This window comes from Lissotriton helveticus, chromosome 10 (assembly GCF_964261635.1).
Source record: "Lissotriton helveticus chromosome 10, aLisHel1.1, whole genome shotgun sequence".
In the NCBI taxonomy this organism is placed as follows: domain Eukaryota; kingdom Metazoa; phylum Chordata; class Amphibia; order Caudata; family Salamandridae; genus Lissotriton; species Lissotriton helveticus.
The window spans coordinates 191,477,680-191,492,841 of NC_136071.1; the positions used below are offsets into that span (position 1 = coordinate 191,477,680).

The window sequence follows — 15,162 nt, forward strand, 5'->3', positions numbered from 1 at the left end:
CCAGAGGTAGTGTCTCCATACTTGGAATGCCTTTTTTATGGCCAATAGTTCCTTCCCTGCTATAGAGTAGTTGGCTTTGGCCGTGTTCAATTTTTTAGATAGGAATTCCACAGGGTGTAGTTGTCCTGTGTCATTGTCCCGCTGAGACAATACTGCTCCTATGGCCACGTCTGAAGCATCCGCTTCCACAATAAAAGGCAAATCCGATTGGGGGTATTTCAGGATGGGTGCAGTACAGAACGACTCCTTTAGCTGAACAAAAGCCGGCGTGGCTTCCGGTGTCCAGCAGAATGGAGTTCCTTTCCTCAGCAGTCTAGACACTGGTGATGCTATCTGAGAGAAGTGCGAGATAAACCTCCTGTAATAATTCGAGAAACCCAGAAAACATTGGACTTCTCTCATTCTCTTGGGCACTGGCCACTCTTGGACTGCCTTCACTTTTCTCTCAGCCATTCTGGAACCCTGAGAACTCAAAATCACCCCCAAGAACTCAACCTCTAAAACACTGAATTTGCATTTGCTGAGTTTGCAGTAAAGATCATGTTCCTGTAATTTCTTAAGTATGAGGATCACATGACCTACATTTTGAGCTGGGGAGACCGAATACACCAGGATGTCATCGATGTATATGACAACAAATCGGTCTATGTAGTGCTTCATCACGTCATTAAGGAAATATTGGAATGCCGCCGGGGCATTGCACAACCCGAACGGCATAACCATATATTCGAACAACCCAAAACGCGTCTTGAACGCCGTTTTCCACTCATCTCCGGCACGTATCCTTACCAGGTGATAGGCCCCCCTCAGATCCAAACGAGTGTAAATGGTAGCTTCCTTCACCTGCTCTAACAGTACCGGGAGGAGTGGAAGCGGGTACCTGTTCCTCAAGGTATACTTGTTCAATTGGCGATAGTCTATACATATTCTCAATTCGCCGTTGGCTTTAGCAGTAAAGAAAAGAGGAGATGCCGCGGGGGGATGAGACGGACGGATGAACCCAATGGTCTATGTACTCCCGCAGATGCTTGGTTTCCGGATCTGATAGCGCATAAAACCGGCATGAGGGCACCACTGCCCCTTCCACCAGGTCAAGCCGACAATCATAGTCGCGATGGGGTGGTAGTCTCTCTGCTTTCGCTTTGCTAAACACCTCCACATACTGCGGATAGTCCTGTGGCAATACCACGTCCTTTTCAGCTGCAGTGGATACCTGAAAGACCTGAGCTAGCGACAGTGTGTGAGAGACGCTGCTTCTCATACAATGGGCTAAGCATTCCTCGTCGTTGCAACAAATGGTCTTATACCTCCAATCCATGGTAGGATTGTGTAGCCATAACTACGGCATCCCTAGAATAACCTCATATTGAGGAGCTTTGATAATGTTTAACACTATGTCTTCCACATGATCTTGTGGATCCCCCTCAAGGACCAACTCTACAGTTTCTGTGTGCTCAGTGATGGGACCTGATTTTAAAGGAGTACCATCCCCTGCTAGTACTGTCTCGGGTGTCGTGTAAGGAACTCTCACTAGCCCCAACCGATGGACTAACCTGTGGTCTATGAAGTTGCCGGTGGCCCCGGAGTCAATCATGGTTTTAACCTGATGAGTATGTTGACCTGTCCTGAGGACCATGGTCAGGATTATGTGTGTCTCTGTGTGCTTCACTCCTAACACCGCTAGAGACGGTAGTTGTAGCTCCTGCAGATTGTTCTCTCCCTATTGGACCCCCTGCCATCAGTTTCCCCCTTAGAGGTATCCTCGACTGTTATGGCAGCTACCTGTTTCCCCGAGTAGAAGGTATTCCTTTTCTTAGGTTTTGTCGTGCAATCTTTAACATAGTGCCCTTTTTTACCGCAGTACATACAGAGACCCAAGGCCCGCCTGCTTTCTCTCTCCGATTTGGATAAAGGGGGTATAATGGCTCCTATGTCCATTGGTTCCACCCCAGACTCTTTTGGCATAACATTAGTTGCCTGGTCCCCACTACCCCCTGTTCTCTCCATTATTTTCCGATCTACACCCCTTTCTGCCATTCTGTGATCCAGACGTAGGGTGAGATTTATCAAATCCGTGCAGGTTGTGGGCTGAGGATCTATTTGAGCCAAAACATTTTTGATATTATCATTTAAGCCCTGATAATATAAAGCCATCCTTTTTTCCTCGAGCCATGTGGTCTCTACTACCAGCGGGTTAAAGGGGGTCATGTATGTAACCAGATCTTTCCTACCCTGACGCAACTCCAATAATTCACGGTCTGCACTAAGGGTGGTGGCCCTACGATCAAACACCCTCTCAAATTCCCGAAGAAACCCAGCCCAGTCTGTGAGAAGGGGATCGTCATTTCTCACCAAAGGAACTGCCCAATTAGCTGCATCTCCTGTGAGATAGGAAATAGCGAAGGCCACCCTAGAGAGGTTCGTGGGAAAAGAGGCAGGCCTGCAAGAAAAATGCAACGTAATCTGGGTCAGGAAGGCCTGAATCTTATGTGGATCACCCGCATACCTCTCTGGACTCGCCAAAGGAATGGGTGGAGGGACTGTTACCTGAATCTGGGAAGCCCCTACTGTGGCATCAAAAGGATTTCTGGTCTGCTTATCCATCCTCTCTTTGAGTGCTGCCGTCTCTGCATGTGACGTTTACAACTCTTGTTGAACAAGAACTAACGCCTGCATCACATCATCTAAGGTAGCTATCTTTAACTACACTCTGACCGGGAGGAGTCCAATTCGTGGGTACGTGATTCTGTCACGATTCAGTCAAACTCCTCAGGATCAGAGTGATGCTTAAAGGGGTCCACCTCCTGACTTCCCCACACTCTGACCAGTGATAAACACACAGAGCATAGAGGTAATCAAGTGAGGGAAAGGAAGGGAGGGAGCAGCAGTGGAAGGGAAGCTGGAACGAGAAGATACAATGTTAGGCACAAAAAGATTACTAGCTACTCTCATGAATTCTCGCTAATAAAGATATAGGACACACCTCTTTCTTTCAGCTCCGGAGATGGACCCTTCCTAATGTCTCAGTGAACAAGATACTTCTCTTGTATGCAGACCATCTGCTCCTGAAAACCAAAGCAGATGATATAATACCCACAATCTATTCCTGCTCTGCACAATTCAATTCAAACCAAACACTTACCTACCCTAGCTCGCACTTCCCTTGCTTTTAAACCAAACCATAGAAACTCGCTATTGTGATAATGAACATTGAGTCAAAGGAAAGGAATGAGGAATTCCATGTGGCATAGTACCAAAGTCATAGTCTAGCGACTTCTTTGTAGATCAACTAAATCCATCCGGATTGTCAGAAAGGAAATGAATCAAAAGTAACTTTAAATCAAGTCTTAGCGCATCCAGTCCGGATGCCTAAGCTTACGGCCACCTCCAAGTCCTTATGTTAAACAAATAGGGATTAAAAGTCTTGAGTCCTTGCTCAGCCGAGCAGAAGAAGAATGCCAATGAGTCACGCCGGACTCGGAGTCAGCAGCCAGAACGGAGAAGGACAGGGCGTCAGTGTTCTCCTCACCGACCACTCCTTCCTCGCTGCGCCGCAAGCGGGAAGGGAAGAAGCAACAACCTGCTCAGCCGAGCAGGTTCAACCAGCATGAGACGTGCAAGGCGTCTCAGGTACGAATCCACCAAATCCTCCCATCCAGGAAGACGAGTAACAGAAAAGCAGAGTCAGTCGGGAACACAATACGGACGACTCGACTCTCCGACACTGTTCAACAAGATACTAGCATCACGTACGACGCGGTTTGCGTGTCACATGATTAAAAACCTTTGGATCCGCCCAGGAGCCTTCTGGGCAATGTAGTTCTGCCTATAGTACATAATGTAGGCGCACTTGTCAGTTTCTGACATTATGAGCACTGCTCAAAGAGCTAAAAATAGAGTTCCACATCTGCACTACAGTCCATAACAACCACCTTACCTTTTTTCTGGGCGAAAAAACAGTATGAATCATATGGATTCTCGACTCCTACCTGTATATGCACAGGAGGCCTCTGCCCCATATGTCACTTGATCATAGGTATTAGCCTATGATCAAAGCAATGGAGAAAACCTCCGACCTGAGATCGGCACCCAGGAGGCTCCCATATCCCAAATCTATTTCGCTCACTAGGGCCAAGTTATTAACAGTATACCATTTCTAGTATGTAGTTATGTATCTTTATATTGATGACTTTACTTCTATTATAGAAAAAGTTAAAACAAGCAAAAACACCTTTGACTCTCCAAAGCATTACTCTGTTTCAACCTATACCTTTCTCAATATTACCTCCACTCTCTGACTCATACAAAACCTCTATGATCGCCAAAATAAACCTTTCTAGACTGTTCCCCTCCCTAGCCCTTCTTTCCTCAGCAAAATCTAATTTTACTACTATGATCTCTCAAGCGAACCCTTTTAAATTCTTACCCCATGTATCCCTGCTTTGACTCATCCCAAACCTCATTTTACTACTATGATTTCCCCAATCCCTTTCTAGACTCTTCTCTCCTCCATCTCTCCTTTTACTCCTCCCAAGCCTCGTCTTACTACTATGATCTCCCAAATAACACTTTCCAGACTCTTCCCTCTCCTATCCCTCCATTATCCGATTCAAACAAACTAACTGACTTGCATGACCACTGATCAAATAAATACATATTTCCCTATACTACTCCACTATTCATTCTTTGTGGGTTCCGGAGTAACGTGTGAATTGCAAAAAAAGCAATTCAGTGCCTTGTTAGGGTTAGTAAGCGCCATAATAAGACACATTTACAATTACAACAGAGTGAGTCTAGATCCTCAGCAGAGCAACGTTTGTGACAAAAAGCAACCACTGCAGGAGTCTGAGAATGCAAGCCCCACTGATAGCATCTGTGTTAGATGTTGGGGTTAACATTTTCACAATTAGTAGACTGGGGATGTCTTGGAAGTAGGATCAACTTTATATGTAAGGACTGGTATGATGAAGCAGGATGTTCACTTACTAAATGTCTTGAACAGTTCGTTTTCACAAGTGTGTCTTAACATTTGGTCAGAGACGATGCAGTTGCAGAGCCAATATCCATAGATGTTTTTCTTTTCTTCAGGTGTTGGTCCCAGCTACAACACAACTTCAATAAGTCAGTTCGCCGCCTTCTTCAATAATCTTTATGCAGACGGTGGTGGTGACTGTCCGGAACTGGCCATTCACGGACTTGAACTGGCTCTGATGACTTCTCCACCACATTCTTTCATTCTTGTTCTCACGGATGCTTCTGCATTGGACTACAATGACCTTGAGATACTGGATCATGTATATTCCTTAATAGACACTACACATTCCCAGGTATGGGACGAATTTCTTGTTTTGTATACATATTTATTTTATCAAGTACTCTAAGTAGACATGTATTGATTATTGATAACAATTTAAATGGGAAAATTTAGATTATGACTCATTTTTTCTCTTCTAGATATTCTTTTTGATTACCGGGCTGTGTTATGGTGTAAATGATCCTCAGTTCCTGGTTTACAGAGACATTGCAGCCAGAAGTTTTGGGCACGTGTTTCAAGTGGATCTCTCAGATTTGGAAAAAGTAAGTCAATACAATGCCACCCTCAATATATATATATATATATATATATATATATATATATATATATATATATATATATATATATATATATATATATATATATATATATATGTTGTTTTGCTTCTCGTCTATTTAAATGTTATCCTAATTGACCCATTTAGGTGAATGATCGGTAGAAAAGAGTAGATTTCAGCATTAAAGTCATGTTTCAAGAACTTTTTGATTCAACTATTTTCCCTCATTAGCTGCACCTTTTGTTCCGATACTTTTTCACAATTCATTTTACCCCTTTTAAAAAAGTATGGCTCGTCGTACTTCACAATCAAAATTTAAGCTATATTTTTACTTAACCCCTAAAATAGAATGAGGCATTTTATTACTCATACATGTGGGAGCAGAGCCATAGCCACAATTCAGGGCACCCCGAAATTTCACCCAAAATTGTACCTCATGTACTTCTTCCCTGGGTTGATCTTGCGCAAAAAGGCACCCGCCCCAAAAGCAGTGTAATAATTATAAGTTAATAGGACCACTCAATAATTAAGTCCAACATCAGTGAACATTTTTATTACAAACATTTTCAAAATCAAGCAAAATAGCATAAATGTCACAACGGCTCAAATGCAAAGTTATACAAAGTAATCAAAATAAGAAATTCATCTAAGTACCAATTGAGCATCAAAATCATAAAGAAATCAAAGAGCATCCCTCGTATAAAAAGGGGAATCTTCAAAAAATCTGGCTCAGTCCCAGAATGATGATTTTCGTAATTACAATTCTTGCATAACAAAATAGGGAAAGAATAGAAACATGGTGACCTGATCACAGGTAACAACTCTCTTGGCAAATCAGAAAAGGACATGTCATCATTAAGGGTCAGATATACGACCAGTGTAAATTGGGACTCGTAATTTGCACTCGATTGTGAGTCGTTAATTGCGATTTGCAATTTACAATATACAACAGTGTCAGAGACACTGATTGCGATTCCCAAAGGGGTCGCAAAATGCGAGCCTCATGAATATTAATGAGGCACTATCAATTTGTGACCCCATTGGGAATGGCTGACCTTCCCAGGGATGGTGGCCTGCTGGGCTCAGCAGACCTCCATGTGTGGGACTGATGTTTATTAAAGCAGTTTTTTCCTTAAATCAAAACAGGATGCATTTAATTAAGAAAAATGAAACGTTTTCGTTTCATTTTTTAAGGGCAGGTAGTGGTCCCTCGGACCACTGCCTGGCCCTAAAAAATATTTTCCCCTGCATTTGCAAAGGGGAAGGGGTCCCCTGGGGAACCCTTCCCATTTGCGACTGAATTACCACCCTCTTGAAGAGGGCGGTAAATTACAAGTGTTTTGCGACTGCAATTGTGGTCGGAAAACATTTGTACATGGCTTGTGAGTCGCTACTAGGAAGGAAACGCCCCTTCCTTAAAGCGAGACGCAAAACACTATTTTGCGAGTCGCAAAATATTTGCGAGTTTCAAAATAGTGTTAATCCATGGCCCAGAGGAAAATTGCTTGCACAAACGGGTCGCAAACCTGTTTGTGCATGCAATTTGCTGTTGTACATTTGGCCCTAAGTACATAGGCACTATCCCATTTTATGACAGTTTCCAGCATCTACCATGTTAGTACTATACAGAGATGTTCAAAGTAATATGGAAGATTTCAACAATGAAGGTTGTTAGACCTGTTAGCCTCAGGGTTGTCCATTTTTGGTGCTGAAATTTGTTGTTGTTGGCCTAAGGGCTCTGTGCACTTTACCACTGCTACCCAAGTGCTCGTGGTCACACCCCTAAACATGGATCGAATGGCTTACACCTGGTTGACATATTTAATTTACTTATATGTCCCATGTAGAGTGATGCTCTTTTAGAGTGATACACCATATACCCAGGGCTGATAAATGAAATGCTACCTGTAATAACCTGTGGGCCTGCAGCACATATTGTGCCACCTACTTAAGTAGCAATTTAATACATGTACCAAGGCTGCCATTGCTGCCGAATGCAGTTTTGAACCGGCAAGTTGACTAGCCATTTAAACACCCTTGCTAAGCCTTAAACTCCCCTTTTATCACATCTAAGTCACCCCTAAGTTAAGCCCTAGGTATCCCATAGAGCAGAGTGCTGTGTAATTAAAAGGTTGAGTATGTGCTTTTAAGTTTTACATGTCCTGGGAGGGAAAAGGTTCTACATTTGTTTTTCGCAACTGTGAGGCCTACCCCTCCCATAAAATAACTTAAGGGATTACTTACTACATTTAATAAACTGTCATTTCCAATTATGAGCAGGTAGCTATGTTATGTTTGGTATCTATGGACTTGTAATGAGACATCCTCTTTAATGGTAAAGTCAGACATTCTTGAAAATTACACTTTTAGTTGTCATTTTCTTACCCTTAGTGCCTGCAGCCTGTCTTGGGTCACATGAGTGGGATTAGCTGACAGTTGGACATTGTGAATTTCTTCCAGACAGTCACACAATAGAGGGGTTAGGTGTGCCTGAATGGGCCATTTACTGGCAGGATGGGGGCGCAGAGCTGAGCAGATCCCCACTTGCAACAGAATAGGTTGGACTCTACCTTCACACAAAGAACCTAACACCTAACCACTGTCACTGTAGCCAGCTAGGAGCCAGACCAGGGGAGGCATTAAATTGCATGTACCTCAAAGACCCTTTCTAGAAGCTTTTTCCACCTACCAGAAGAAGGGCAGCAGAGAATAAAACTAGGACCTACAGATCCACTCTTCAGTTCACTCCTAGACTGCGGAAGGTTTCTCAGAGGACTGATTGCTGCTGCGATCTACTGTGCACTCTGCAAGACTGCTTTGCTGTAACCGGAAGGACTGCTTTGCTGCCTGCTTGAACGCTCAGAGGCCAGCCCTGCTGTTGAGGCATGTCGCTTCATCGGTAGCCAGGACTACCAGAGTGACTCCAAGGGCTAATTTGCTGGCATCGTGTTCAGGGCACCAGTATCACAAAAGGTTCACACCAAACTCTCACCTGGACACAGCCTGAGTGGATCCTGAACCTCCAAGATGAGTCCCACCAGTCCTGGATCCTTGGGTATGCTGCTAAAGTTGCTCAGATGGCCAAATTCCAAAACTGAGGACTTAGAAACTTTTTGGCCAAAAACGACTCCAATAATCAAGAGGAAACTGGGCTCAACCTGCATGCCTATATGCCGGATGTGCATCGCTGGTCAGATTAACTTTGCGGCTTCCCCCGCTAAGTTCTTCTACGCAGTGGCAAATCATTTTCAGTGGTCCTTCGCCAAGTGGGTATCCGGCCTCATGGAACTGCGTTCAGCTACATCCCTCTGCCTCGTCCCACTAGACATTTTTGACTTCCATTTCAGAAACAAAGTCCAAACTTAGAAATCTTCCCAGTGGCTTCCACCCAAGCCTATCCGATGACGATTCTCCCTCCTTGGAGAACTGCTGCATCCTTTCCCTACTGAACTTGACCTTCTCAGAACATTTTCCTCAGAAATTCTTTTAAGTCCGAAGGTAAGTGCTGACTGAGCCCATTCCACTTCTTGTAACCAAATCACGCTTCATCGCGGTCTGTCACATTTTTCAACTTTGACTTGGTCTGGTGAGACTACATCAGCAGTTGTCAATTTGATCTTTTAGAAAAAAGTTTTCACTAAAAACTTTATAAATATATAACTCTAGCTCTACTGATTGGATTTTTGAGTTTTGGTGTCAAAATATTTATTAAAATGTACTCTATTTTTCAATATCGGTTTTGGGATTTTCCTTGTATTGTGTTTTCACATTATTACTGGGTGTATGTTGCATAAATACTTCATACATTACCTCAAAGTTACGGCTGACTGCTTTTGTGCCAAGCTACCCTGGGTGAAGCACAGGTTGTTTTATTGATTTTTTGTGGCTCACCCTGCAAGGGATTGTATCTCCTGCTTGACTAGGGCTCACATCCCAGCCAACCAACAACTCAATTTCTTAAAGCCGTTCACACTAATAAATAGAACCAGGCCCAACAACAGAACTACAGAGGAAGGGCCTTGAAAAATGCAACAGTCAGGAACACTTGAAAAAAATCCATTTAATCAGCTTGTTTTTGCTGTGCAGAACTTGTGAGTAGAGAAGGTGTGAGGGGAACCAGATGGGAGAGGTGAATACAGGAGTGAATGAGAGAACACCTTCAGAAAAGCATCTATATTATTGAAGATGGTATTTACATACAAATGTGTCATTACTAAATTACATTAATAAACACAGTTCTCTACCACATTTTCCTTTCAACTGCAATCATGTTAACACATCACTTGCATTTTGGAAACAACATAAAAAATATTATTCATTAATATTACTTTTCAGATAAAACATAAACTCTGAAAAATGGTACCATGCACACAAGATTGCAGGAACCTCATTTACTAGCCTCTATTGAAGCAGAAAATGCCAGTAGTGCATGTGAGAACATTTTGAAATAGTAAATAACACACAGCATTTTACCCCTTGTGACAGAAATAAGCTCCAGAGGCTTATCCATCTATTTCAGAATATCAGCAGCACTGTACATGTTAGGCTGCTTAAAAAAGTGAGTTTCATGTTCGTCGGGACTGTTGTTCTATGTGCTAGTCATAGGCACTCATTAAAAATCAGGGGCCATGTTAGCAAGAACCTTGTTAAAATTATCACAGTTTTAGCAGCAGGAAACTGCTGCTAAAACGGTGAAAATGGGCTTGCTAATATGCGTTATAGAATTCCAATAGATGCCCAGGTTAGATGTCCTGCACATCTAACCTGGGCTTCTATTGGAATTCTATAACGCATATTAGCAATCCCATTATCGCTGTTTTAGCGGCAGTTTCCTGCCGCTAAAACTGCGATAATTTTAACGAGGTTCCTGCTAATATGCCCCCATGTTCTTTATTTTTTGTGAAGTATTAGAACTACTGATAGTGCTTTTGTTACACTCTCATGCAGGAACACATCAGAAGGAACAGGGAGCATATATATTAATTACATAAGGTCTGTGGGCTCGCTACTTGGATCAATGAAGATGCCAGACATATATTGGATTGTCCTTGAATAGTTCTTATCATAATAGAAAATATGTGCTCCAGGTTTCCTGTCTCGTAACATTAAATGAAAAGTAGCCAAGCCATATTTCTGTCATTGTTTCCTCACAAGAACCAAAAAATCTAGAACATTGTAATTTTGATTGGCAACCAAATAAGCACGTTTAAATAAATTTACCAAAACATAGATATCTGCTCTCAAGTTTATCAAGTAAGAACAACGTGAGCATGATGGTTGTACGAATACATACTATTGTCGGCATGAATCAATCATTCAAGCAGCATTTGTAAAGCTCAACCCTGTCCCCCCTAGGGGTATCTGGGTGCTGTGTCTCAGTCGAAGAGCCAGATCTTGAGTCTCTTTCTGAAGTCTGCCAGTGAGGAGCTCTTGGCAGTGATGTGGGAGAAGGAGCATCTACTGCTGCGGCAAATGCGAGTGGTATGTACGAATGAAGAGGAGCGCAGGAGTCTAGCGGTTGATGGAAGATCAGATGATAATTGATGTAGGCAGGTCCCAGGTCATGGAGGGCTTTGTAGGCATGTGTGAGGATCTTAAACTGGCATCTCCTTTGGATGGGAGCCAGTGAGGTCTCTTAGGTGGGGACGATGAGGGTTCATTTGGGGAGGTCCAACATGAGTCTGGCTGCAGCATTTTGTATGATCTGGAGTCTTCTGAGGAGCTGGGTGGAGATGCTGGAGTAGAGGCTTTTCCCGTATTGGAGGCAGCTGGTGAAGAGGGTCTGGATGACGGTCTTTCTGGTGTTACTTGGGATCCATCTGAAGATTCTGTGGCAAATGTGACGTGTGTGGGAGCAGGAGGTGGGGACTGTGTTGACTTGTCGCTTCATGGTCAATTGGCTGTCGAGGATGATGCCGAGGTGGCGTGCATGGTCATTTGGTGTCGGTGTAAGTCTAAGTTCTGCAGGCTACCCCCATGCTTGGTCAATACAACAATAACCCTGTCTCTTGGGCGAATAATATATCAATTCTTTTTCGCAGAAAGAATGTCTCATTATCAATTTCTTCTGCTACACCCACCTCTCATTACCATTCCTTCTCTGTGGGTGTTTACTGTATTTCGCCCTCTATTTAGAAGGTTAAACAATTTTGTCTAAATATTAATTTTCCAAATGACAGTCCAAAAAGAAGAAGGCAGTGTCTGAGACACATGTTATGTGATACGATAACAAGTGAAAAAATGTGAAGGACAAAAATAACCCCTCACGGGCGCACCACCTTCGGGGTAACTGGCAGGTACTCACCAGATTGGGCTCATTTTCTCATCACAAGCAGGCCTTTTTCTTGTCCCAGAAAAGAAAAGAGAAGTGTCCAAACAAAACAAATGTGTGTGTCTAAAGAGTGCAGGGGAGCGATACACAATTTCACTCCACTGGTGACAAAGTGATTTAAAATCAACAGGCACACCTCTCTCAAAACTTTATTCTTAATTCTAAGGTGTGATCTGTCGAATTAAAAAAGGGGAATGGTAGCTATCATCACATACCAATACCTATTGCCAACATGTTTCTCTGCCTTGAACAATTTCCAGTAAGTTCTTCAGGGCTAAACGCTTTATCACAGCACCAATGTTGAACACCTCATTCTTTCAGACTGTCAAAATGGAAATAATAAAAGAAAACACTTTTTTCCAGGCGTTTGTTCTTTCAACTACGTTATGGGACCCTACCCCTTAATTCTTTCACATCCAAGTGGGCCAAAGTCCTTAAGGCAGATGACTGGAGGAGCCCGGCTTATGTCACCCTGAGGGAGACCCTAGAAAATGTTATGTTCTTCTGCCCAGTTGTGAGATCAATAGGTGGTGTTGGATATTTACACTGTGCCAAAACGTGTTCGCTAGAGAGTATAAAGTTGCCCTAAGGATTCTTAGAACCGATCTCAGCAAGCCACTGATCTTTGCACTCACCCGTTACTTGATGTCTATGTGGAGAGCTAGAGCCATTTGGATTACGGGACGGTTTCTGACTGGCCGACAGGCTCTGGAGCCCATCGGAAGCAAGCCGGACTGACCGGACGGTTTCAATTCCGACTGGCTATATTGTAATCAGCCGGTCAAAATTGAAACCGATGATCTCTGTTGTAAAGCCTCCTACCTATGGTGGGAGGCTTTATGACCGAGATCGTAATAGGCCTCTAAGAAAAAAGTAGCAAGATTTCCAATTTACTGAACTAAATAAAGAATCATAATATAAAGAAGTAGGGGAAAGAGTCTGCTCTATCCAAGGACAAAAATATTACATTAGATACTGTACATTTGACACAATAGTTTGAAACATTATGACTATTATTTACGATGATAAGAATACCACAAGTAACCTTTGGAGTTGAACATTTTACAGCACCTAAAAGACTACAAAGCCATTATTTTTTAAGGGTTTTTATTGGCAGATTCCTCATTTGCATACAAGCACAATTCTAACACAGGACATATATCACAGTACATCAAGGAGTGTAGGATAGTGACGTGTTCACAAGAAGCAGGTACAGGTAAAACAACAATATGCAGCAAGACTAATAAAACAAATCAGCTGCTCACATGTAGCCCTCTGGTTGGGGCTACACAAAATAGCAGCAATTAAGTTACCAAATGATAATTCATAATTCGTGTAGGTGACCCTTTGAAAGGTAAAAATATCAGATTTGTGAAGTCACACTTATTATTCATAATGAAACCAATTCAAAGAAAAATGTGGATAAATAAGTAAACAATAAGCATGTAAAAAAATAAGAGCTGCACTCGTTTGTTATGACAGCATAAAAATAGCACAGAAGCTGTGAAGCCAACGGGGCCAATGGGGCCACACATGGTAGCGTCAAGTGGTGGGTAATACCCAGGTGTCATAGTAAATATACAATGAGACGGTGTGTGTCGCACAAGTCATCAAGTGGGGTGTAGAACTGTTGCCTATTCCTTGCGGAGTTTTTCCAGAAGGGCATCCCATGCATCTGGGATTGGAAATGTATGGAGTACCTTCACCTCTTCCATGTGCAGTTGCACGCACTCTGCCGGAGCCCGCGGCAACATGGATAGAGTCCACGTGGAGGGTGCCGGGGAAGTGACTGCCTTCCGCTTATGGGTGATTGGTCTCTTTGCTAGTAGGAAGGCAAGGTCCGCAAACCATGCTGCTGCCTTTTATTTTTTAACATGGAGGTGAAGCCCCAGTATGCACACCTCCCAATTGTAGGTCATAGCAGATCCTGTGCATTGTGTCAAGTGTGAAATCACGTTGTTCCAGTAGTACGTGGGTGACGGGCAGTACCACAGCACGTGTACCTGTTCCACGTCATATATCAACAGCAAGGGCTTACAGCATTATTGCGGTTAAAATAACAATTTATTTTGTGGAGGGTGAGGTAGGTGCGGTGCAAGATGTAAAATTGAATTAATGTGAAAACAGGATTTTGGGACAATAACTAGGTATATAGGACAAAATACGTCGCCATTCACTGTCGGTGCATGTGTGACCAAGATCCGTGTCCCAATGTTGCCTCAGTGTGTCAAGTGGCACTACTGTGTGTGTGCATGGCGCCAGCTAACCACTGGGTTTGGCATCCCCATGTGGGTAGGACATGTAAATATTGGACAACAAGATGTTGTGAGGTTCCTACTGTATATCTCGCCTGGATTAGTTTAGCATCCCAAGAAAGGAAGCATGTAGGATGAATTGGCCAGGTGAGAGTTCAGAACCAGCAGTAAGACCTCTATGGAGAGGCTTCTCCCATTTTGATGTAGGTCGCCTAAATTGTATAAGCCTGCTGCATGCCATTGTGTTAATTTCTTGTGGGAAGAGGCTATGCATCCACATTGCATTCCAAGCAGTGGTATGTCTTGGGTATAAGTTCCAGTCTATTGAGTAATAAACAGGGCCCTGCGATACTAGTGGCAAGCAGTTTGGAGGAGGGGGATGTCTGGTATTGGTGACGTGGAAAGAGGGTAGAACAAAGCAAGTACTCCCTCTAGATCCCAAGGAGGCAGAAGTGTTGCTGTGTCTGCCAGGTTGTCACCTGTAAACCAATGGGACACATACTGGAGGCAGGATTCCAGATAATATTTTTCATAGTTGGGGGGCGTGGTTACGCGTGGCAGGGTGATGGCTGCGTTTTGAGGCAGCTCCGCTCTCTCTGACAAAAAACCCTCCATCCGCCATTCAAATCGGCATTCCCGAAGTGGGGAAGGGCTGTGCTGAGTGCCTACGACCCAACCGATCTGCTTCCTGGCCCCGTCAAGCGCGGACAGACGGAGCACTGCCTGCTGCGGTCTGAGGCCTCCCCGCAGAGAGAAGCAGCGTGATGTGGTGGTACCCTGGTGCCACTGCGCTCACGCTGAAGGGCGGGCGCGTGCCTAATCGACGTTGCAGCTTGCGGCCTGGTCCGGGAGCCGTGAGAGACGCCGGATTCCCTGGGGTGCCTCTGGAGACGGTCTCGCCGTGGACTGAGGTGCGGAGGTTCTAGTCAGAGGTGTAGTGGACTCTGCAGTTCCTGGGGAAGGACTATCGTGACCCAAATCCTGC

At 43.7% G+C, this 15,162-nt stretch overlaps 1 protein-coding gene across 1 annotated transcript in view; it reads left to right on the top strand.

The window, feature by feature from the left end:
- LOC144786128 (uromodulin-like) overlaps positions 1 to 15,162 on the top strand; it is a 649,354-nt gene that overhangs the window by 139,755 nt on the left and 494,437 nt on the right. Inside the window, exons 6-7 of the mRNA XM_078665094.1 lie at positions 5,089 to 5,327; positions 5,455 to 5,577. Of these exons, the coding sequence (XP_078521220.1) occupies positions 5,089 to 5,327; positions 5,455 to 5,577 (362 nt within the window). The remainder of the gene's footprint in view (positions 1 to 5,088; positions 5,328 to 5,454; positions 5,578 to 15,162) is intronic.